This window comes from Fusarium proliferatum (assembly GCF_900067095.1).
Source record: "Fusarium proliferatum ET1 genome assembly, contig: FPRO_scaffold006, whole genome shotgun sequence".
Lineage (NCBI taxonomy): Eukaryota > Fungi > Ascomycota > Sordariomycetes > Hypocreales > Nectriaceae > Fusarium > Fusarium proliferatum.
This window is the reverse complement of record NW_022194795.1, coordinates 2,617,456-2,640,769: the sequence shown is the minus strand read 5'-3', so window position 1 is coordinate 2,640,769 and position 23,314 is coordinate 2,617,456. Positions and strand designations below refer to the sequence as shown.

The following is a 23,314-nucleotide window of genomic DNA, read 5'->3' as shown; positions in this document are numbered from 1 at the left end:
TCAACAAACTAATTACTCTCTCCCTACGTGCCTCTCATCTTCTCCTCATTCTATGGTCTTTCTTCGCCCAGCACATATTCACTGCTTCAGAGACTGTGTCAAAATCCGAGGACACAACGCGCCCTATAAAAAGGACTTGGAGGGTATGCTCAACGGTCATAAGCTTTGCATAGCATACTCGAGTCGTCCCGTCTATCCTCTCACCGGGATCTTGTATATAAACACGAATAGGAGGAAATCCCGGTTCAGGTTCCCCTTGTAGAATCTGAGGGTAGCGCTTATCGGACTCACAAACGATGCCATGACTTTGAGGATCAACTCCTTTCTTTTTCAATCCTTTTCCACCATATGTTGTGATTGGCCTGCCTCATCAGCGCTTGCATCTCGTTCGCAATTGTTTGACTTACACGCATGTGCAATGACCTCTGTCGTTGGCCACAACAATGAAGCGACGAAAGCTGACAAATACAAATTCACCATAATGATCACGATATAGTGTTTCCTCGCCGATATGCGGAATTCCAGGGGCAGGTTCAGGCCAGACAGTCTTAAAAACCTGTAAAATATACATCAGGGATGAAGCACATGATGCTACATTTGTACATACCTCACCAGGCTGGAACATGTGCGATTTAGCAACTTGGTAGCCTTTCGAGATCTTAGCTTTTGAATGTTGGTAATGTTGTTTCCATGCTTACGAGGATCCAGCATCTCATTGTATTCCGGAGCCTCTGTCGCCTCATGGGTCACGTCCAGTGCTTGCTCAATCGACTCGGTCATATGCTGATTATGCCTCGCATTTGATGCCTCTCCGACAGGCCCTTGTGGTGCGTAAGCCTTTCTGTTCAATACCATCTTCTCATTGACTGGAGAACTGGCTTTCATCCATGTTTTTTCTCATCACTGGGGATGGTCCTTGGCAGAGAAATAGTGCAATTCGCTCAAGATGGTTTGCTACATGATTGGTCAGTCCCTTGAGGAACGGTTGTTCTTCGAAGCATATGGGGCAAACATTGCGGTCATCGACGCGACCCAATTTAGAGACGTTGGTCAAGTCCTCGAGTTGCTCGCCAGAGAGGCTTCTATCATGATCTAGTAACAGATGACTCTGAAAACTGGAAGATGAAGCATACCAGGCATCTGGGTGATCGCGGCATCGCCAACTAGGTCGATGTACAGTTTCTTCATGATCCACCCACGCTTTTCTTGATTGATAAAGATCGTTGGCCGAGTTGCATGTTTCATACGTGCATACGTAAGGCTTCAAGTCATGAAGAACATGCGACTTCCAGCTCTTCCCTTTCCCTTCTTTCGGGGGGCAAACCACCCAACAGTAAGGGCAGGTAAAGGAGTCTCCATTCAGTGCCTCCTCAGGAGGTTTGGGGACCTCAATTCCTTTTCCATCGGCATCGAGGGCAGTCGAGGCCATCGACAGTATAGTTTCCCTCTCTGTTCTATCATCTAGGGCGGGATCATGCGGTGTCGCATTAGTCTCAGAGAGGTGACTTTGTTCCTCAACCGGGGGAGGGAGTTCAAGCCGTTGTATCTGTAGAAGTCCCACGTCCTCTGCAAGCTCTGACACTGAGGGCCTTTCTCTGATAGGTGTCTGATGCACAGGTAGAATCTGAACACCAAGCTTTCTAGCATGCCTTTCCCAGTATCTAAATTGCTTCCGACGTAAGACATTAGATGTTGTGAGTCTTTCAAGAAGAGCATCAGAAGATCCATCGTCCTCAGGCTTTCCCTGACGCATGGCTGTGAAAAGTTCAATCAGGTGCCTTGAGTCAAATTCATAAATCGTATCAAATAGATCAATGCCCGTGTTATTATCCACCGCTTGGATCAAGTTAGCCCTAGTAGTACTAGGGCGCAGACCAGAGTTTCGAATTTTGTGGGATAATCTGTATAGGCTACTGAGTATGTCTGTAATACTTGTAACCCTCATAGATAGCTCAGTTGATGGGAAGTACTCGTTGTTTGTGTCATCTTCGGATTCTTCGCTTAGATCTGACGGGATAGACTCCTCATCGAACGGAAGCCTTTGTCCTGATACCACAGCGGTAGCTACTCTGTCACTAGCTTCTCATCTCTTCAAATCTCGGCTTTTAAAGCTTACACTCTACCAATGCTATCCCAAGCTGTTGGAGAAGTTGTGAGATGTTCTTTTGCATGAGAGGCGACTCTCTCAAAGAGAGGAATAGCCCGTCTGCAAAGCCCCCAAATTTCCACACCAAATCCTGAATTTTCCAAGCTGTATTTCGATTGTCGAAGGAGGCATCCGCTGCAGGAATCGAGGTGCGGTTTCTCTGAGACTCGACAAAACATACTGGAAGCCATTGATACATGATTGACTCAGGCTTTGGACTGTGTTCATGGCGGTGATCAGTACAGTCTACTTGTACGCACTACTGTGTTGACCAGCTAATGGAAACGCCAAGCGTAGCAAGGAAATGGTGATGTTGTGAGCTAGATGTGTTATTTGTAGTTGAGACTTATGGCTGAGATTTTAAATCAGTATAGAGAACTTGGGAAATGATGGCAAGCTCAAGACACAATCAAGTTTCTCGATATTGCATAATTCTTTACCCTGCTTCCAGCAATCTCTGCTTTAAATCCCTCGATATGCGTAAGCGACATCAATTTCCATCTTGGATGCTCAGCTGGTGCTGCGAGCGCGCTCATGATTGGTAGCCTCGTTCTCGGTATGCAAGCTGGCAAAAGGGCCGCGAATTTGATCTGATCATCCAAAGGCGGGATATGATGACCCTTCCTCTTCTCACTCTGTTTTTATCCAACTGAAACTTGGCAACATTACAGGCAGCGAGCCAGATGTCCGGGTTTGAGATCGCTGGCATTGTTCTGGGGTCCATCCCTCTGCCTATCTCAGCGATAGAGCACTATAGCGACAGCCTCGATCGCGCAACTGCTTTCTTCAAATGGAAGGATGGGTTGAATTCCGCTCTGCGGGAATTCTGGTATCAGCACTCGTCTTTCGAGCTGACTTTGAGGAACATCCTCAAAGATGTGGCTAACCCACCCGAAATAGAGCAGATGATTAGAGATCCTCATCATGAACTCTGGAAGTCACAAGAGCTGTCCCAGGCTTTGCAAGAGATGCTCAAATTTGCATACCGTCCTTATATATCTACTATCAAGGATATGCATGCGTGTATGAAAAGGCTGGTCAGCCATTTATATATAGATCGTGATGCTGTGAGTAATTTTGACATGAGCTAATTACTACGTAGACTGACTGGAATCATAATTACAGGGAACTGCAGATGATCTCGAGGCGATCATGAAAGCGAACAAGAGACTGCCGTCCGCTGGTGGCCTTGTAAGGTTCGATTTTAAACGTGCCGTCAGGTCAACTATGAAGAGAAAGGATGTCCGGATACTCCTGGAAGACATGAAAGCATGCAACAACCGCCTGGATGAGTTCATCAACAAGTCGGAGGTTCCGAGTAACAACAGCATGACTGGAAGTACTGTTGAAAAGTTGGGATTGAGCTCCTCACTACAGCAAATACAAAACTACGCAACCATGTTGCATCAAACTCTAGGCAAAGCCTGGTCCTGTTCAGCTCATGCTTCACACGAAATTCGCCTGCTCTTGGAAGACAGAGTGATACGTCGCAGCGAACCGAGACCTCACAAGAAGGTGAAACCGTCAAGCAGACCACCGTGTTCCACCATTACACATAAATCGCCAATGAGCTCTGCGCTCTGGAAGTCAGCCAAGATAGAGATTATTGATTCAGATCAAAGGTAGTTGAAGAAGACAAAACAGTCAGATTCAGAGAGGCGTATCCCAGGAGGTTTTCCCAAGGCCAGCAAAGCATGAACATCCGAGGCATTCATGGTTTAGCGGTAGTTGGAGACCTCTGTACCGTCTTTCGCTGTTACAACGGGTTTGGCTTTAGACTTGACGACCAGGGTGTGCTTTACGAGACCTACCAAGCCGAAGTCAAACCTGTCTGTTGCGCGGAAAGTCTGATCAGCCTTCAGGAGCTCCTCTTGGCACATTCTGGCATGAAGTGCTTTACTCCTTTGACTGAGGAGCAACGGTATCGACTGTCGATTATCCTGACTTCATCATTTCTCCAACTCCATTCAACTCCGTGGTTCAACAAACGCTGGAACCAACACACAGTATTCTTCTCGTCAAGTTCGATTGATGATCAGCTTGTGGTTGACCTTCGGCATTCTTTCATCGCGGAGAGTTATGGGGGTTCTCCGTGTCAAAACACAACCTCAATGGAAGCAAAGGAACTTGCAGATGATAGCGCAAATCTACTGATTCTGGCGAAGATCCTTCTTCAGATCAAGTTCCACGGTCGGATGAGTTTCGCGAATAATAAAGAAAGCGTATCAAATCCAACAGCTTTTGACCGAGTACGGGAATCTCAACTCCTTAATCAGTGGATATTTCAGGAAAGGGAGAACTTGTCCTTTGCGCACTACAACGCCATTCAGTTCTGCATAGCGTCTTCAAATAGTATTGAATCTGATCTTTGGGATCTGAAGTTTCGACAAATAGTTCTGGACCGAGTGGTTGTGCCTTCAGTTAATGAACTGGGTCACTGGCAAGGGATCATGTAACTTAGACGCTAGGAGATGAGAATGTATACATGCATGTTCTGGCTCAGAGTGTTATTTATAAATCCTTTGATTTATTTCTAGAGCGAGTGGATGACCAAAATGGTACTCAGGAGGTCAGACTATGTCCATGACTTGATGATGGTTGCCAGGAGCGAACTTTGAGAACGAGAGCCTGATTCAATACATGAGCAAAGTACAGTGGGGGCCACTTTGTTGAACGAATTGGAGTGAAATAGACTGCAGCAGGCCCCACCCGCTATATCCCCTTCAGTTGAGAAGGCTGCCACTTGCATGAGCACCTGAAGGTGACTCCAAGCATCAGATGGAAGATGGCAGTAAAGTACAAAAGAAAAGAATTATTGTTTAACAAACCCGAATCAACATGGGCCGTGATTGCTGTTGTCAATCCTGTATCCTTATCCCTATCTCAGGAAGTTTTGTTTTGGTGGAGCTCCTAAATAGGCTACGAGCTCCAGTACAGTATCCGAATGGCGTGAGAGATAAGTCTGCCTTGTGTCAAGGTGGCGCTTGGCTAAGGATGACTACGGGATGCAGGTGAGCAAGACACCATTGAAAATGTACCTCACCTGTTTCAGCTGACCTTTTAAGCGGTTGCCCATAAACTAAAGCAGCCACCTGCTGCCCCTCAATCGAAACCTCGTCACTTTCAGTTCACTTTTCTGCCTTTTTTTGTGCTTTAGTTCCTATCTTATCCAGAAGTGTAACCCAACTTTGCTGTATCTTTTACTTGTCAATCTCGTCATGGCGAGACCGCGAGAAGGCTCTGTTTCCTCCACATCCGACTCAGAGCCCGAGGATGAGGACCTGATAGGGTTTTTCGAGGGAATCACCCAGTCGTGTGTCGATGCCAACTTTTCAGACGGAGATGAATCGTCTTCTGTTTCGACGTACATATCCTGGCGGATGCCCTCAAATGAATTGTTGGTCCTGTCAGCTTTTGGCCTTTTCTTCTCTAACATAGCTTAGTATTGAGGAACAGGCTCTGAAACTCCAAATATCATCTCGATGCCGCATCTGCAACCGCCGAGGTCGAGCTGGAGAGTTTGCCTTCTGCACCGGATGTGGCAATTCCAAGCGACCAGCACATAGAACATGCCTAGCAAGGGATCGACAACACATTATGAGCCCTCGACGAAGACTTAGCGTTGGCGACGAAGAGTGCAAAGAGGTTGATTACAGCGACTATGTCTTCACCCGATACCTGCTCCAACCACCTGCACCCAATCTAAAGTTGCAATTACATACCAAGGATGCCACATGTGCTTGGATCGGAGTTCCCTCCCTGCAACGGTTTAAAAAACCACAGATCCACGTTTGGCCTCGCCTTCAAGATCTTCTCCAGATGTCGCGATGCGTCAAGCCGGGCCAATATCCCAAGCTTGTCTCGTTTATTGGCGAGACAGGTTCGGGAAAAAGCACTCTGATACGAACAATGATCCAAATGGCTCGACCTGATCACCCCGAAGGAGAGTCTGTTCCTGTGCCTGGGTCTCCAAGTGATCGGTTTGCTTCCACGAGTAGTGACATCCACGCCTACAGCGATCCACTCACCCTCTCGACAAATTATCCAATAGTCTATGCTGGTAAGCTTTGAAGTTTCCTCAAATAGCCTACCAATCGGCTGACGTTTTTGATAGACTGCGAAGGCTTTGTTGGCTCCGATAAGCCCATTGCGCAAGAGATTATTGCTGCTCTTTCACAACCAAATTGGCTATTTCAGTGGGAATTCGGCGAGGAATCCGCCGAGCACAAAGTACTTAAACACTGGCAGGACAAACAGGACAAGCTACTGAGACAAGTGAACCAATTCCTAAACGGCGCCGAGAGCAGAATTAATGTTGAATGGGGCAAACTGGACTGCCCAGATCCACGTTCATCAGTTATCATGGAAGACTCGGATGGGCGAAGGCTGTGCACTGTCCAGAACAACACCCGAAAGCTCATCGTGAAGTTTCTGTACCCCAGAGTCCTTTATGGCTTTTCAGATGTAGTTTGTTTTGTCACGACTAATGGAAGGTTTGTGCAATGCGACACCATATCGAGCGATTATCTATTAACAATAGCAGGACTTCTGATAGTTTCTTGGGTCAGCTAATTGACTGGGCTCAGCACTCACATGACCGAATCCTCAACCAACGGACAAAACCTGCTCTCATTGTCATTCTCAACATTGTTGTTGATATAGATGAGGGCTCATCCTCTGATGCGACGGATGATCTTCTTCGGAGTTTCCAAAGAACTGAACGGTTTCGAACGCTACAGGCTCTCTGGGAAGAGAGAGAACATCCAATTAGAAACACCGCAGATCTACTCCTTTGCTACTACAGCGACTTCAAAGTAGTCCTCATCCCTGCCATAAGTTCCAAGAGCTCACCGGCCGTTGCAACCTCTGTTGGTAAAAGCATTAGACAGCTATACGAGACAATTCGAGGATCGGTTTCCAAGATCCGCAACGCCAAGGCTGATAGTGGTACAGAATCAGACTTGGCTACTCTCAACACCCACATGAATAGATCTTTGAGTGTTCTGGGTCAGGATCTTCGTGCTGCGCTTGATCTTCACGACATCGTAATGAATGATTCATCAATCCCGACTAGACTGAGCGACCACGTGGCATCAACCCTACGCCAGATGTGTATCTTGCGTGAAATCGACCGCATGGATGCGATTGGGGGCGAAGAAAAAGTTGTAGACGAGTTCGCGCCCTACGTCGGTGCATGTATCGTCGCCCAAACTTGTCATATTCAAGACATTGGTTAGTCCGTGCCTCTATACGTAGGATATGCAAAGCGCTAACAAGGGCAGAAATAAGAAAGAGGAAAAGGGAACACCTAGTGACAGAAGCTCAAAGCGGTCTTCAGAAATTCCGCTGGCGATACTGGCGATGTGAAGCCCTAGAGCGAAAGACCGGGCGAAGATGTCGAAACTATTACGACGGACACTACAAGGGACACCAGTTCACCAGACCCGACGACGAATTAGAGGATGTTCAGGGTCTCAACCGAAGGGGAGGCGAATCGAATCACAGATGTTCCTGGCATCCTGATCGGTTTGTGAAGCGTCTGCGGGAAGCGATAGCACAAAACCAGCAAGATGGCCGAGTCATGGAAAGGCTAACTTACTTGGCAAGAACGATACGGCTGACGGAATTGCAGAGCCAGCGGACGTGCTTCTCTTGTCTATCCAACTGTCCAACTAACATGCTTCCATGTGCGAGGTTTCAGCATGGGATTTGCCAGACCTGCCTTGAGCGTTTTGCTCGCCAGGAGAATGGTGGATCTATCTTGGTGATTGAGCATTGTCCCCTTGGATGTGCTCTAAGAACTGGAACGTGGAGTATTCGAATCAAGCCAAAGAACGCAGCGCCCCGCGTGTTATCGCTCGATGGGTAAATCGATCATCACTCTTCTATCTCATCCAAGGCTAATCGTGCATAGTGGAGGAGTCCGTGGTATTGTAGAGCTTTGTGTTTTGCGTCAGATCGAAAGGCACGTTGGCTATGGTATTGCAATCCATGAGCTTTTCGATCTTGTAGTAGGAACAAGCACAGGTTTGTCACAATCATCACCCCCGTCCTCAGTCCACGACTCACTCGTCAAGGTGGCATCGTGGCTCTTGGTGTATTCCACCAGCGTTGGTCAACAGACGATGCCATCAACAGATTCCGGGCACTAGCAAGAAGAGCTTTCACACTTCGATTGGGACTCGGAAACTCTTTCATCAAAGCCATTGCGCAGCCATTCTATGAGTTTCTCTACACAAGTGAGGGCATAGAACAGTCACTACAAGACTCATTTGGTGGCTCAAATCTGTTCGGTGCGTCTTTGAATCAGAGAAACAACTCTAGGTCAAGGACTGGCGGGAGGGATTGGGTCAAGGTTGGCGTTGTTTCTTGTTTGCAGGGACGAAACCAGGCAAAATTGATCGCCAACTATTCAAGAAACCCAAGAGCAGACACTGATGAAGGTGAGCAAGGACATTCTGCGAATTGATTCGGACTAATTTGATATTCTCCTTACATCAGAAGATTACTTTTCCCGTGAAGACGAACAGTCAAAGGATTTCAAAATCTGGGAAGCGTTAGTTATCCCCTCAGCGGTATTCTAACAATATTTAACTCTTCACAGCGCTAGAGCAACATCTGCAGCACCGACATTTTTCCAGCCCTTCGTCCACCCGGAAACAAAACGGACATACATAGATGGAGCTCTTATGCACAACAACCCAGTATCTTTGGCCTATTCCGAGGTTGAGAAAATCTGGCCTGGGTCCCTTCCTCCTGATATTATTCTATCGATTGGCACAGGAATGGTTGTGGACAAGTCAGGAAATATGAAGACAAAACTCAATTCCAAGCTGGAATCCTTCAAGAGGTACATTCCTAGAGGCTACCTCATGCGGATAGAGGCTGGACTGGGAATCATCCAAAGCTCAACTAGCTGCCACGAGGCTTGGAAAGATTTCAGAAGTATGTCTGTTACAGACCGCCGACTTCGACAGAACTGCCATCGTCTCAATGTAGGCTTGAAACAGCGCGTTGAGATGGATGACGTTGAGAAGATGGATTCGCTTCTCGAAGAAAGTGAGAAGTACCTTTGCGATGGTACGAAAATTTTATATTACGACAGTGCATATAGAACAGCCCCCGAACACCTTCAAACAGTAGCAAGACGACTCTTGGCGTCCCTTTGCTACTACGTCGGGCCTCTAGAGAGGACTATGAAGGGAGGTAAATGTGTTGGGAAGATATTTTGCAGATTGGAGGCGGGTTCTGTGTCTGCAAAAGAACTATTACGAGACCATGTACGATTCCGACTTGGTCAAATTCCGGAAAATAGTACCAAGGCAGTATATCCTCGCATTCTCCATCATCGGGATAGTAAAGTCTGGGATTCAAGGGATCTTTCGGCCCTTGTCGTTCTCAAGGTGGAAGAAGGGACGTGTAGGCGATGGATCGAGGTAAATCTGCCTCACTGGAGGGATGAATGGGAGCCCATCTCCGGATTCCAGCATCTAGGGCACACCAATGTGTGAAGCATCGAATTTACGGCGGTTTGAGCGGAACTGGTGATCATAATATGTCAAAGTTTATTACGTGCTCTATATGACTATATACGTAGAAGAATAAAATTGTGCCTTCACTGATCCACTGGTTCATGAAACTGATGCTGGTGAACACAAAGGTTGTCCTTGCTCAAACCACAGACGCCGTAATGGCCTTAGTGGTAGCGGCCTCAGTAGTCCGGCTCATCCAAGTCGCAGAAGCAGTCCATGTCATACCAAATGTAGTCCGTCTGTTGATCAGTTACGCTCTGAATGTTGCCGCTATATATGTAGCAAGATTGACCGGGAGTGAAGGCAAAGTAAGCACATCCGCTGGTATCATGACAAGCCGCGCGGCAGGAATCCATCGTTTTGACACCGCTTGGACTGTCCAGGAGCTCCATGGCGGTACCCTCCCAGTAGCCACGCTTGTTGCAGACCTTGTCGGATGGAACGGGACTCTTCTCATTGTTAACGCAGGACTCGCCTGATGCAGTGGTCGTGGTGGTTGCAGCCTCAGTAGTAGTTGGGGCTTCGGTGGTCGTAGCCTCAGTTGTTGTAGCCTCAGTCGTTGTCGTCTCCCTCCCTGGTGGACAAAAGCAGCTCAGCTCGTACCAGCTCCATTGCACGGCCGCGTTCTCATTACGTTCGTAGTTTCCTTCCCAAAGCTCGCAAAACGTGTTAGGCCAGAAGGCAAAGAAATCGCAATCCTTGTTTGTAACGCAGGCTTTGACGCAATCATCAAGTGACGCGGCGTCTTCTGCAGCAAGTTCTCCAACGATGCGTCCCACTGATCCGCCAATATGGTTGAACTTGACGTCGCATGAAGAATCAGCTGGAAAGCCGCCAGGGCAGCTATATGTGAGCTCGGCACCGGTGGTAGTGGTTGTAGCAGGAGCGGTCTCTGTGGTTGAAGTGAGTTCGATGGATGAGGTTGTAAGTTCCCTGGTCGTTGCTTCGGTGGCTGTCGTCTCGGTAGCCAAGCCACTTGTGGTGGTTGAAGACTCGTCGCAGAAGCAGTCCATGTCATACCAAGACCAAGCCGATTCACCACCACTAGTACCCGTGAATGAGCCAGCCCACAGCGCGCACCATGAACCAGGGTTCAGTGCAAACGCGGCACACCCGGCCCTATCCTGACAGGATTTGTAGCAGGAGGCAAGCGTTAGGGTATTCGCGTTGCCCAGTAATTGCAGGTCACCTTGGCCACCGCCCTGGGCGTTACAGCTCTTGCCAATTGGAGCAGGGTCCTTGAGGCAGACATATTCGGCTTGGCTGGTGGTAGTAGTAGCAGCTTCGGTGGTGGTGGTGGGCTCTCCAGAAGTGGCAATGCTAGTGATGGAAGTAATATCGGTGGATGCAGTGCCATCGGTGGATGCAGTGCCATCGGTGGATGCTGTGCCAGTCGTGGTTGTCACTGACGAAGGTTTGCATGGGCCGGCCTGGACACCAACTGCAAGACCAACAAAGGCAGCGAAAACATTTTGGGCAATCATTTTGAAAGAGTGAGAGGCTCCCAAAGAAGCCGGTAAAAACGAGTGGCAGTGAAAAGTATGACGTCTGAAGCAGTTTTAGAAGTACAGCGTTATGTTTATGTAGTCTCCTTTTTAAAGCGTCTTTCAGAAGGAAGCTGAAGCAAATTTCCACTGAAAAATGGCCATAGCGACACTACGAAGACACTAACGTAGGGGTCCAGGTTGGAGGACGAATGAGATGTGAGGATTTATAAAGTCTCTTTCTAGCTATCGAGCTATTCGGGGTCCAGACCCCAATAGTTAAGCATAATATAGAATCTTCTTGATTTAAGGCGCGCTAGTGCCAATAGCTCGGCAACATCGCATGTTACTGCTGCTCTAGCTTCCACTCAGTTACAGACTCCACGTGAACACTTCTATTTTTGTTTATCATCAAGTCGACATTGCTCAAAGTTGAATTTTTCGAAAGCTGCATGCTAATTATCTGAAAGTCAGATACTTGTAAAACACAAGTTACCCGTATTTCAAGTAATGCCGATTTGAGCCTTACTGCTATCTAGACAAGCATGGTCCTCAAGGTTACTGCGGCTAACTAATGCTAACCTCATTCACAACCAGTCAAATATTCGTCGATGCTTCTCTGAGTGAAGAATCTAGAAAAGAATATAGAAGGGTTATACAGTGCCTCTTTGTCGCCCTGTCCCAAAATACAGAAGCCAACTCTCAGGTGCACTTCTGTACCCAGCTTCTTTGACAACACCTATGATCCTTAAGTTCGAAGGACATTTTTGAGTATCTCGTCTTGGGTTGAGAGAGTCGACATCTAGTGCTTGTACCACGCATCTTTTCTTGATCGCCCTTAATCGGCCGTATCTACTTCTGTCAATATCCTGAGTAACTCTTGCAACAGACGTGTTATTTGCACTTGAGACTTGAGGCTGATATTTTGAATCAGCATAGAGAAATTGACTCTTGCAATTATGTAGTTGATTGCTGGCAATAGGACCAAACTTTAGACTCAATAACTCCTGGCATCTCCAACAATCCTGCCTCCATCGACGACAACAATCGACCCAGTAGCAAAAGTACACTTCATCAGATAAACATAAGCCTCTGCCAACTCCTCTGCAGTCCCAAGCCTACCTACCACCGAATCCTTCTCCATAGCAGGAAAAATCACGGCCTTAACGTCTTGCGGAAACCCATCAAACAGCGCGGTATGCACAAAACCCGGCGTGACACAATTAACTCGCACAGGCTTAAGATCAATGCACAAAGCACGCGTCATCGGCTCAATTCCACCAGCTGCTGCTTTGAGTAGTGACCAACCCGCTCCAGCAGGACGAGAATCAGTCGTCGTACCCGTGATGGTGAATGAGCTGCGGTTCGTCTGATTGATATAACTCGAGAGATGCTTTGCGACAAAAAGAGCGCCCATAACCCGGACCATGCCGATCTTGGAGATGGCGCTGACAGTCGCTGAGTCGAGGCTTGGCGAAGGATTAAAATCTCCAGCCGTGAAGACGACATGGTCCAGTTTTCCGTCCTGAGAAGCAGACTCGAGTAAGTCTTTGACATTGGCCTCGATTGTTTCCGGTTTGGCGAGGTTGCAGACTTTGCCAGAGATCTTCCTAATTGGAAGATGAGTGTTCTTTATGTGGCTTTCGAGACGCTCGATAGCAGCATCGATTTTGGATTGGTTGGAGCTGCTGATAATGACATTTGCGCCGTGTTCGAGGGCTGCTTCAGCAACGGCGAAGCCGATACCTGTTGAGCCACCGACAACTAGGACGTGCTGGCCATCAAGCTTGTTGGTGTATTTGGTAGACATATTGAGAAGGCTTGTGTATATCTTTTTGCCACATAAGTGCGCACGTCTTCAGGTCTTTTATACATCCCAATCATCCCAATACAACTACATGTCCCCATAATCATGAAAACTCCGCTTCTCCGTAGGATTCAACACCATGTCCAGCTTTCCAACTCTTTTCCTTCATGAGACGCGAAAATCGTTTTGTATGAATACGCGAGTTGTCAAATGTTCAGGGTATTCGAGATGTGAGGTTACGCTCGTCGCGAAATGATTCGTCGGGACAAGTCCGCTGTTCGGCCTTCGGCCTCCGCAATACCCCGGATCCTAAATCCCGACGCGTCATTGACGCGTCTGAACGTGTTCGCACCATAAAGCTTGACCTTATAATCAACTACATATAACGCGAGATGGAGACGATGTTTGTTAAAATGAATCATTTCAATAAGAACAATCTAAGAATCATTACGCTTTATTAACCATGCATCGCCAGTGTTTTAATCAATAGTCTATTTATCTTAGCTCAAACCTGATGAGACATTTGTGATAACACTTTCGCTGGCTGCTATTGAGAAGTAGGCAGACTGTGGATCACGATAACCAAACTGACTGTTTGCTATTGCGGATCGTAGCTCAGCTGGTAAGCGGGACGGTTACGGGTCTGGTGACACAAGCCAAACGACGATCACCATATTATTTCCTTCTTCCATGCATGTCTGACATGTACGACACCCCCCATCACATCGGTCATTCGCATGAAACGGACGCTAAGCTCAACTCTATCGAACATGCCAACTGTCAACTCAATCGCCCCCATCTCGCCTAAGCTGCATGAGACTCTACATACGCCAGCTCAGGCTCATACTTGATCTCAACAGTCTCCCAGGGCTTGACTGTTTTCCCTTCTTGATAATCACCACCAGCAGGCCTCCACATCTGTCTGAACGTCATAGGACCTAATTCTTCCTTAACCTTATGCCATTCTTCACCGGGATTCTCTTTGGTAGGCCGTATGGTGTTGACATTGACGACAGTGAAGCCATGCTTCTCATAAACAGGCACGCCCTGCTCTGTCGCATCAAGCCAAAGCTCAACACCCATCTCATCAGCCTTCTGCTTGCTCCAGTTCATAATAACATTCGCCACGCCTTGGCGACGATGGTCTGGATGTGTAAAGACGATATTGACATCTAAATCGGGTTTAGTCTCACTCCTCAGATCCTTTGAATAGAAAACTTACAGACTTGAGGTCTAGTCCCCATCCGCGCTCTAGGCGCATCGAATTGTTTCAGAGCTTGTGTGATAAACTCTCGTCTCTCCCCTTCCGGCTGCCAATAAGCGTAGGAATGATCCTCATCTGTATCGAACGGATTCTCAGAACAAATCTTCCATAAACAACCGCCTACGATTTTGCCATCGTCGTTCACCACTTTTGCCCAGTAGCTTGTTGGGTCTTCATTGTGCCATTTGAGCTGAAGCGCTACTGACTCCTTGAGAGATTCTGCGTGTGTTGGAGCATTGAGAGGACAAAACATGCGAAAGAATGGCTGGAGGGGATTTTCGTAAGATTCCCATTGACATGCGATGAGCTCTTCGAAATCGGTGGCAGTGTCGACCTCGATGAGTTTGAGAGTCATCTTGCCGTTGTATTGGGTATGTGACAACACGTTTGGGATGGTAGCACAAAAGGATAAATTAACTGAATTGAGTTGCATTCAGTGGTAGAGAGGCCTGCCACAGCAAACAACCTACCCGAGCTAATCAGAGCATGAGTCCAGCCAATTTATCCCCAGTGGAGCCCACGGCGGAAATAAGCAAACCCCATCAGCCCATCAAAACTCGCAATCCAAATCCTTCCTCTCTACTCGTACCATCAGAAAAACGAGCAATCGGAAGCTCGATGCCCTTTTCGGCTGACAATAAAGCCACTCAGCGGAGAGGGCTTGCAGTACCGAGGCACCCACGAGAAACGGTTGGTCGAAAAGCTCAGACACCCATGTCCACAGCGATCTTTGCCCTCGTTAGCAGCAAGCCACGCCACGGTAGGAAGTTCACCAGGACATGCAGGCGGAAATTTCTGATGAGCAGTGCATAATTCCGCGAAGAGAATTCGAACCATTTTTTTCTCTTCTTCCACCGGATGATCCGCCCGAATAGATCCGCCGGGAAAAAAAGGTCTAAACAGAGTTTGGAAGGTCGTTTTGCTAATTGTAACCCGCGGATCGATCTCCGCTCGGATAGTAGACCCATTGGGTTTAACGCGCCGACCCAGATTCAGGGAGGGGGGTTTTACAGTAGAAGCACGGACTGGTTCGGTAACGATAACGAGACAGAGCTCCTCTTCACATGAAGATTTACACTAACAGTGGGGTGTAGACTAACTCTTAGTCTGAGGCTCACTTAGCCCTACCAATCGATGTAAAGAACCTCAGCCGTGTTGATAATTGTGCCACGATTGCACAGTATTTCAAATATTGTGATCTGCAATAATGCGCAGCTTTATGTACAGATAAACTTCCAACCGGTGAAATTTCACTGGAAGGCCGGCTGTTTCGGATTGCTCGTTGTTGCTGAGCCGCTCAGCTGCATAATTCTCCTCTACGCGATATCAAGCATCATTGGCGCCCTTTCACATCACATCAATAGGACCATGGAATTATAGCGCAGAATACAGGGGGGACTGCCCATGCTGGAGATTTGCTTTTTTTCTTCTCTTGCAGACATGGCCTCACAGGCTGGTCTGAGGGGAGGGGCGAGATTCCTACGTAATTGTGATATAGCTTCATTCCTCCCATTTATTGGTCCTCACGTCCCGTTTCACGAAAAAGGTTCCAAACTGCTTTTGGGTGTCAATAACCGTTGCAATCACCGTTTCCGGGATATGCCCAATACCAGTTCTCTGCCGCACGTGTACCTGTGTACCTGTGCCTGTGAGATTTCCTTCACACCATGATTTGAAGTACCGTAACTGTACCTTAGCTGAAGCTTGCCTTCCCTTAATCTACGCTCCACTGTCAGCTGTGTCTTAGCTTTAACTGTGATACCCTTTTGTCTCTGAATTCATCGTCGCTCGAATTTAATATCGTTTTCGTGAATCTCTCTCTCTTTTCGTAATATCTTTTCGCTCTTTTTGCGCAGCAATTGCTGCATTCATCGGCCCAATATGAGTTCGAACCAACGAATCATCACCGACAGTAACAAGTCGCCGCTTATACAGGTCTTGTCGTTGATGTTTCTTGTCATTGCGATATTATCATGCTTAGTTAGGACTGGCACCAAGCTTTACATGATCAAGACATTGAAGGTTGACGATGTTCTCATCATTGTCGCAACTGTAAGACATCCACCTCACTTTATGCATTCCAACATGCTTATGTTTATGCGCGCAGGTGCTCGCGGCTTGTCAGACAGCAATTGTCTTTAATGCGTGCGAGCATGGACTCGGTCAACATTTTGATGTTCTCAGCGCCAACGATCGAGACACCTTCTTCAAGGTAACACCCGACAGACAGCCCCGCGACAACAGAACAAACAACTAATACACCCTCGTACAGAGCCAATATGCGACGAACACGATGCTCATAGCCTCGCTTCTTTGCTGCAAGTTATCGGGCACAATGAGTCTACGGATCATGGCGCCCAAGAGCCAAAAATGGATCATCATCGCCTGCGAAGCCGTCGTCGGTGTTTGGGGCGTCACGGCGCTCCTCGTCAATTTCTTCCAATGTCAACCACCGACACCATGGCTGTACGGCGATAACGATAAATGCATCAATCTCAAAGCATTTTGGACGTACTACTCTACCGCCAACATCATCACCGACATCGTCATCGTCATCATTATGGCAGAGAACGTGGTCAAGATCCAGACCTCGTGGTCAAAAAAGATCCTTGTGATGAGCGTTTTTGGCAGCAGAACATTGTACGTACTGCGTGGTTTTCTTTTCTTTTGTTCTCCACGCCATGGCTAACAACCTTTAATAGTGTGACACCGGCAATCGCAGCGCAAATCCACTACTCCAACAAGGCATTTGACTCTGCCGATCACTCGTTTAGCATCTGGCCCGCATCCATCACCATCCAGCTAGTGCAGTGCCTCGCCATCCTTACCGTATGTCTACCCAACTTCAAGCCATTCCTCGACAGCCTGGAGTCCGGACAGATCCGCGTCGACGATCTTCGACGGCAGGGCAAGTCGAGCAGCAACGGGTACCCGACAAACAGGCCCGGCTACGCGGGGTACAAGTCAAAAACAGGGCAGAGTAGCAGGTCGCGAGCCCTGGATCATGCGTCCAAGACGCAGCGCAGTGAGATTCATGAGATGGAGGACTTTGCTAAGAAGCCGAAACATGACCACGAGAGGAGCTGGGATGGGCAGAGTCGCTCCAGCCACTCAAGTCAGAAGATCTTGATCCATCAGACGTGGCAGGTAGACATAGAGACCACGCAGGATGCAGCATCCCGACAAACATGAGGCAAGGTAATTTCTTTTTTTTCTCAGTCATGTTTGTTTTCTCGGTTATTCATCCCTCCGAGATTTTGGTTACAGCGCAGCAACGTTTTATGCAAGTGTACGAATTTAGAGTAAAAAAGCCCATTCCCTGTGTTAAATATAGAACGTTTTGTGTCAGAAAAGCTGCAAGCACTCTGAGAAAAAGCAAGATGAAATGTTTGTCAGGCGTGCATGAATCTCCTCTGACCAACAGCATAACAAACGTAAGACTATTTAGAAAAAGAAAGGGTGAAGAGAAAACATTTTTTTCTGACATACAGGGGCTCAGTGGTTCGCTCGGTTGCATATGATTACGATACATCACCATAACGAATAGAGCAGGTCAGCCAACAGCACGGTACGTAACAGTATGGATCCTTGCGCCCAGGCACCTGGAAAGAGGAAAATAAGCCGGCCCTGATCTACCCAGATCTGGTGGCTCGAGAGTTTGAGCACGCCCCCCTTTCCGCTGTCGAGCGAGAACTTACCTCTCAAATCGTCGTCTGTGGCGTTTATTCAGGTCGCTCTGTGCCCCTCGCTTATAACGAGCCATGAATCAATAGAACTCTTAAGCCAATAAACCTCACCGGAACGTCTTAGCCTTGAAATGGTCAAACGGAGGGGCGGCGATCTTATTTGCGGGGAGACACGGCGAAAAAAAGAAATGTTCAATTTATGCCGACAGTTTATGTCGCAAATGGCTCCCCGTCAAACGACTGTCAATTTGGCCCGTTGATTGCGGTCCCCTGTAACGCCGCTAAGTTACTGAAGAGACATGGGGACCCTGGCCCTACAAAAAGCCCGGTGGGAGGGGGCCCTTGTTAGGCCCTGTTAGTGGACTCTCCGGGGGGCATCGGTGCATTCTGCCGGATCAGCAACAGGAGGGGCGAGGCATGTCCGGTATGGTACGGTACGGGACAGATAGCGGAGCAACACAACGCAACGCAACGTCGCTGTAGACGTACAGTAGACGTAGTAGACTCATACTAAGACGATTAAGTTAATCTGTAACAAATCATACCCAGTCTTATTCCCAGCCTCGGTTGGTGGCGGCCGTCCCCAATGCTACCTTAGCTCTACCGTAGTCGCGACCTCTCCCAGGGGTGCAACCAACATTCCTGTACCTTTTTCTTTTCCCTTTCCTTCTCCTCCTGCAGTTACTTTTAGATTTTTTGTTCTTCTCTCCTCAATCCTTCTCTTCTCGAATTTCTCTCCCGTTGTTATTTCCGGTGCAACATCATGGAGAGTGTTAACAAACCCAGCTTTGAGATGGGCAACAATGCCACCGTCAAGGCGGCGGGCGATGTCAATGTCTCGGCAAAGGCAGAGCCAGATTCTGGACGGAGCTCGACGAGCAATTATCATGATAAGGATCAGCTGGAGCGGATGGGGAAGAAGCAGGTCCTCCGGGTATGTTACACTGTCCGTCATTGAGGTGCATCGACTGACAGCTCAGCGCAACTTTGGGTTCATGACGATTCTGGGATTCAGCTGTACTATTCTCATCACCTGGGAAGCTATCACTGTTCTCTTCGCTCAGGGCCTCAACAATGGTGGTACAGCCGGTGTTATTTACAGCTTCCTTGTCGTTTGGGTCGGTAACTTTAGTGTCTTTGCTACCATGTGCGAGCTGGTCTCGATGGCACCTACGTCCGGAGGACAATATCACTGGCAAGTCACATCATCTCTCCCTCTAGATTCCAACTAACATTGTCTCCAGGGTCGCTATGATGGCGCCGCGATCGTGCTCCAAATTCCTCAGCCACCTCACAGGCATGCTCACGGTCGGCGGATGGCAAGGCTCAGTATCGTCCAGCGCCTTGCTCACGGGAAACATGATCTTGGGAATGGCGACGCTTAATTATCCCGACTTCCAGCCTGAGCTTTGGCAGGGAACATTGTTGTTCTGGGCCATCTTTGGATTTGCTGTCTTCATCAACACCCTCGTCAGTTCCGTGCTGCCCAAGTTTGAGGGATTGATCTTGATCCTGCACATTCTCGGCTTCTTTGCCATCTTGATCCCTCTTGTTACTCTTGGACCTCATGCGTCTGCGTCGGATGTCTTTGGTACCTTTGTTAACAACGGTGGATGGTCGACTAATGGCATCTCGTTCATGGTTGGTATGATGGGCAATGCCTTTTCCTTCGTTGGAACTGATGCCGCTTTCCACGTAAGCTCTCACATCTTGCCTCCATGAGCTTTCACTGACAGTCTCTAGATGTCCGAAGAAACCGTCAATCCATCCGTCGTCGTCCCCACCTCCATCCTTCTCAGTCTCTGCATCAACGGCGCCTGCGGCTTCGCCATGGTCATCGCCATGGTGTTCTGCATGGGCAACCTCGACGACGCGATGGCCTCAGGCCCCGGAATGCTCGGCTTCCCTTACATGTACATCTTCAAGCAGGCGACAAACTCAAGAGCCGGCGCGACCGTCATGTCCGCCATCATTGTTCTTCTTGCTGCCTGCGCCACTGTCGGTATGCTTGCATCGACCTCTCGTGTTTTCTGGTCTTTTGCTCGCGACCGTGGTCTTCCCGGCTGGCGCACCCTGTCAAAGGTCAGCGACCGAACCACCGTCCCTGTGTACTCAGTCCTTTGCACTGCCGTCATCTCCATCCTCTTGTCACTCATCAACATTGGTTCGCCTGTTGCGTTCCAAAATGTCACTTCTCTCTCCATCTCTTGCCTCTACTCCTCGTACCTTATCGCCGCCGGTCTTCTGCTCTACCGTCGCCTCACCAAGGGCTTTACGCTGCCCGGTGCATCTGATCTCCCAGCCTTGGCCAACACCACTGGAGCTGAGCTTGTTTGGGGCCCGTTCCATCTCAAGGGTGCTTTTGGCATCGCCAACAACATCTTCGCCATGTGCTACCTCATCGTAGTGGGTTTCTTCAGTTTCTGGCCTCCCATGGTGGAACCTACCGTGGATATGATGAACTACAGTGTCGTGGTCACTGGTGGCCTCGTCATCTTCAGTGTCATTTACTATTTCGCATGGGCGCGAAAGGAGTATAACGGACCTATTGTTGAGTAGGTTGGTGTTTTTTTTTTATCAATGGCGCGGCATAAAATTTGTTTCAGTTGGCGATGCATAATAAAATGTTATTCTTTCCATGAGATTCTATAGACTCTTGTTATCCCACTTGGATATTGAGATAGTATATCCCAATAATACAGCTGTCTCAAAATTCTGATCTGTCGCTGCCTGGCTCACTGTATCGTGCAGTAGAGGAACTTGATCACAACCTCAAATCCCTGAGTCTGTTGACGGATTATGTGATCTTCTTGGCATTATCCCGTCGAGAATGCCATGTCGCATATGCGTGCTCAGGCGTGTATCTCCGTTGAACTGGCTGCAACCCTAGAACCCAACCAACGCACGAAGCAACAAGTAGAATGAGATGCGAGAACACTATATCAGCATTCTGTAACAGGTACCTCAGTTTATTATGAGACACTCGCGAGATATCAGGCACATTCAGAAACACAGGAATATTGTCCAAGGTTCGAAAAATGATGAACAAGTTCAGAGGGATCCAAATATCGAGAAACAGCCCCTGCAGCCTTGAAGGTAAACGAGAAACCGCCGAGGCCTTATCGTTCAGCAACTTGGGACTGTTGAGAATAACACCGTTCAGATTCCAGAAGAAGATGGCTTTATCGTTGTCATCCGGATCCGTCCTCTCAATCACGATGACCTCTTCGCCGTCTGGTGCGGCTCGCTGCCATTCATGCCAAGCGTAGCGCGGCACTTTGATCTCGGGCTGATTGCCATCGGTAGCGCTGATGACTTGTCGCGAATCTCCCAGGCGAACTCGAATTGTTCCTTTCACTACTTTCAAGTATTCATCATGAGTTTCATGCCAATGAAGTCCACTTGACCAGGTTGAAGATACAGGAAGCGTGATGCGCACATGCACGACGGTTGACATGTCATAGATGACGCCGTTGGGAAGCGGGCGCTCAATAACGCTGGGGACATTCTGATCACCCATTTCGACGTCCCGGGCGAGAAGACTATCATAAATATCTCAAGTTCCAATTGTTGAAAATGCTGCCCCTCACTTGAGGGAGGAATTGAATGACATAAGCTGCCGGATTGGGCAGGTCACGAGAGTAAGCAGTTAGAATCCTTCATGGTTGGAGAGAGGGACAATTGGCTTATTTGGTATCTCGATGATGCAATGAGATAATTTAAAATCAGCTGTCTCGATATCTAACTGAGCAGAACCCCCTCAGTCAACAGGTTGCCAATCTTGAGATGGAACCTTGCCAAGGTCTTCAGTGAAAGTAACTGGCTCCCTTCGAGTACGGTTCACCTTGAGATCGAAAACATCCAAGCGCTGATATCCTCCAACAACATCATGATACTGCTTCCCTTCAATACAATTCTCGATATCAAGATCAGCATAAAGAATTTCTTCATCATGCTGCAGAAAGTCGGTGGCTACAGCCTCCCCGGCCTGACTGTCGATAGTGAATCCCTTCAAAGGAGCCCCGGTTGGATCAAGGAATTGAGTCGCGCCACGCTGAGACTGCTGCAGCACCTCAGTCAAGTATTCTGAACCTCCAGAAACCGCGTTAATGGCGTCTTCTCCCAGGACGCCCGAACACAGAACACCGAAACACTTGGCTTCGAAGCAATGAGCAGCTGCCCTTGTTCTGTTTGCGGTAACGTTATCGTAGTTAGGCTTATCTGAAGTTGCCTCAGATGATTCTAAAGTTTCGCCTGGGGGAGCAACTCGCGTTGGCCAGATCGGTGGCCAAGTCGAGATATGAATGTTCTCCCCTTGAGCCATGAGGCTATACCGAGCCAAAGGGTTGGTATTCTCTCCGCAAATCAAATTCCCAATCTTTCCGTACGGTGTATCTGCAACGCGCAGGCCGTTTCCATCTCCAGGTGCCCAAGTAAGCTTCTCAAAGAACGTAGGCATTAATTTCCGATGATGAATCAGAACCTCTCCAGAGTCTCCAATCAAGAGATTTGAGTTATATAAAGTCGCGCTGCTGAAGCGCGCTTTTTCGGAAAAGCCTACGCTGACCATGATATTTTCCTGTTTGGCGATGCTACGAATGGCATGAATTTCATCGCCATCGGCAAAGATGGACTCATGCGCCATTTGCCTAAAAAGATCGTGGTTCTCGGTAGGAGCTCGTATTGAGCTCCATATTGGAAACGCCGAGATGTATGTTTCCGGGAACACGACTAGATTTGCTTTGTTCTTTGCCGCCTGCTTGATTAAGCCAATTGCTTTCAAGGTTGTAGCCTTCGCGGAGAGGAAGATGGGAGAAACATGACATGCTGCAACTCGGATGACAGTCATTACTCGTATCGGTAGCCTGTGGCAGCGAAGTAAATCAAATGATGGTGTCAAATAATTCTACAACATGCGCCTAGTGAGTGATGAAAGTTGTGTACTCACTGTAAATACCCCAGATGCTTAAAAGGTGGAGGAACGGCAATATCGGGTATCGCGGGATGATGAGATTACATAGGCTCGGGACTTCTTTTATGCTCCGTCCATCGTCAGTTATTTCTTTGAGAATAGAACCGGGAACTCAATAAATTGATTTATGTAATGTTAGTCTGGTACAGTAAATGGAACGAGGAAGAAAGGGAGGCCTGCCGACATGGGCTTTGGAGGCGACTCACACGTCTTTGTCCGCCTTCATTTTCTCCACCTTAGTGTACTGAGTTCTCTCTGCTGATTTGAGCTCCCAGCCATAGTCCAATTCTAACCTTGCGACCAAGGCACATTCAACTGTGAACGCGTGACAACTAGAACAACGGCGCTTGACATGACATAGCGGCGGTTTTATGCCTCAAGGTTCAGGCTGGGGGCGGGGCTCTTTGGTCATAATCATCGATC

The 23,314-nt window shown here is 48.2% G+C and overlaps 10 protein-coding genes across 10 annotated transcripts; 4 read left to right on the top strand and 6 right to left on the bottom strand.

Annotated features, from left to right (window-relative positions):
- Positions 1-34: 34 nt before the first annotated feature.
- FPRO_09924 (uncharacterized protein) lies at positions 35-2,345 on the bottom strand (the record flags this gene model as incomplete). The annotated part of the gene is made up of 6 exons (XM_031233367.1): positions 35-362; positions 408-556; positions 608-648; positions 699-821; positions 868-2,064; positions 2,117-2,345. 6 exons carry the CDS (start codon positions 2,343-2,345, stop codon positions 35-37), a joined length of 2,067 nt encoding a protein of 688 aa, XP_031083212.1.
- A 484-nt stretch (positions 2,346-2,829) lies between these two features.
- On the top strand, positions 2,830-3,772 carry FPRO_09923 (uncharacterized protein; the record flags this gene model as incomplete). The annotated part of the gene is made up of 2 exons (XM_031233366.1): positions 2,830-3,213; positions 3,272-3,772. The coding sequence occupies 2 exons, from the start codon at positions 2,830-2,832 to the stop codon at positions 3,770-3,772; spliced, it is 885 nt and encodes a 294-aa protein (XP_031083211.1).
- A 1,592-nt stretch (positions 3,773-5,364) lies between these two features.
- FPRO_09922 (uncharacterized protein) lies at positions 5,365-9,657 on the top strand (the record flags this gene model as incomplete). The annotated part of the gene is made up of 9 exons (XM_031233365.1): positions 5,365-5,543; positions 5,590-6,206; positions 6,261-6,639; positions 6,690-7,378; positions 7,429-8,011; positions 8,061-8,173; positions 8,224-8,589; positions 8,648-8,702; positions 8,751-9,657. The coding sequence occupies 9 exons, from the start codon at positions 5,365-5,367 to the stop codon at positions 9,655-9,657; spliced, it is 3,888 nt and encodes a 1,295-aa protein (XP_031083210.1).
- Positions 9,658-9,857: 200 nt separating this feature from the next.
- On the bottom strand, positions 9,858-11,162 carry FPRO_09921 (uncharacterized protein; the record flags this gene model as incomplete). The annotated part of the gene is made up of 1 exon (XM_031233364.1): positions 9,858-11,162. One exon carries the CDS (start codon positions 11,160-11,162, stop codon positions 9,858-9,860), a length of 1,305 nt encoding a protein of 434 aa, XP_031083209.1.
- A 997-nt stretch (positions 11,163-12,159) lies between these two features.
- On the bottom strand, positions 12,160-12,972 carry FPRO_09920 (uncharacterized protein; the record flags this gene model as incomplete). The annotated part of the gene is made up of 1 exon (XM_031233363.1): positions 12,160-12,972. The coding sequence occupies one exon, from the start codon at positions 12,970-12,972 to the stop codon at positions 12,160-12,162; it is 813 nt and encodes a 270-aa protein (XP_031083208.1).
- Positions 12,973-13,773: 801 nt separating this feature from the next.
- FPRO_09919 (uncharacterized protein) lies at positions 13,774-14,588 on the bottom strand (the record flags this gene model as incomplete). The annotated part of the gene is made up of 2 exons (XM_031233362.1): positions 13,774-14,141; positions 14,192-14,588. The coding sequence occupies 2 exons, from the start codon at positions 14,586-14,588 to the stop codon at positions 13,774-13,776; spliced, it is 765 nt and encodes a 254-aa protein (XP_031083207.1).
- Positions 14,589-16,114: 1,526 nt separating this feature from the next.
- On the top strand, positions 16,115-17,425 carry FPRO_09918 (uncharacterized protein; the record flags this gene model as incomplete). The annotated part of the gene is made up of 4 exons (XM_031233361.1): positions 16,115-16,285; positions 16,341-16,445; positions 16,506-16,873; positions 16,936-17,425. 4 exons carry the CDS (start codon positions 16,115-16,117, stop codon positions 17,423-17,425), a joined length of 1,134 nt encoding a protein of 377 aa, XP_031083206.1.
- Positions 17,426-18,682: 1,257 nt separating this feature from the next.
- FPRO_09917 (uncharacterized protein) lies at positions 18,683-20,478 on the top strand (the record flags this gene model as incomplete). The annotated part of the gene is made up of 4 exons (XM_031233359.1): positions 18,683-18,853; positions 18,900-19,114; positions 19,164-19,614; positions 19,663-20,478. The coding sequence occupies 4 exons, from the start codon at positions 18,683-18,685 to the stop codon at positions 20,476-20,478; spliced, it is 1,653 nt and encodes a 550-aa protein (XP_031083205.1).
- Positions 20,479-20,716: 238 nt separating this feature from the next.
- Positions 20,717-21,439, bottom strand: FPRO_09916 (uncharacterized protein; the record flags this gene model as incomplete). The annotated part of the gene is made up of 1 exon (XM_031233358.1): positions 20,717-21,439. One exon carries the CDS (start codon positions 21,437-21,439, stop codon positions 20,717-20,719), a length of 723 nt encoding a protein of 240 aa, XP_031083204.1.
- Positions 21,440-21,679: 240 nt separating this feature from the next.
- On the bottom strand, positions 21,680-22,768 carry FPRO_09915 (uncharacterized protein; the record flags this gene model as incomplete). The annotated part of the gene is made up of 1 exon (XM_031233357.1): positions 21,680-22,768. The coding sequence occupies one exon, from the start codon at positions 22,766-22,768 to the stop codon at positions 21,680-21,682; it is 1,089 nt and encodes a 362-aa protein (XP_031083203.1).
- Positions 22,769-23,314: the final 546 nt, after the last annotated feature.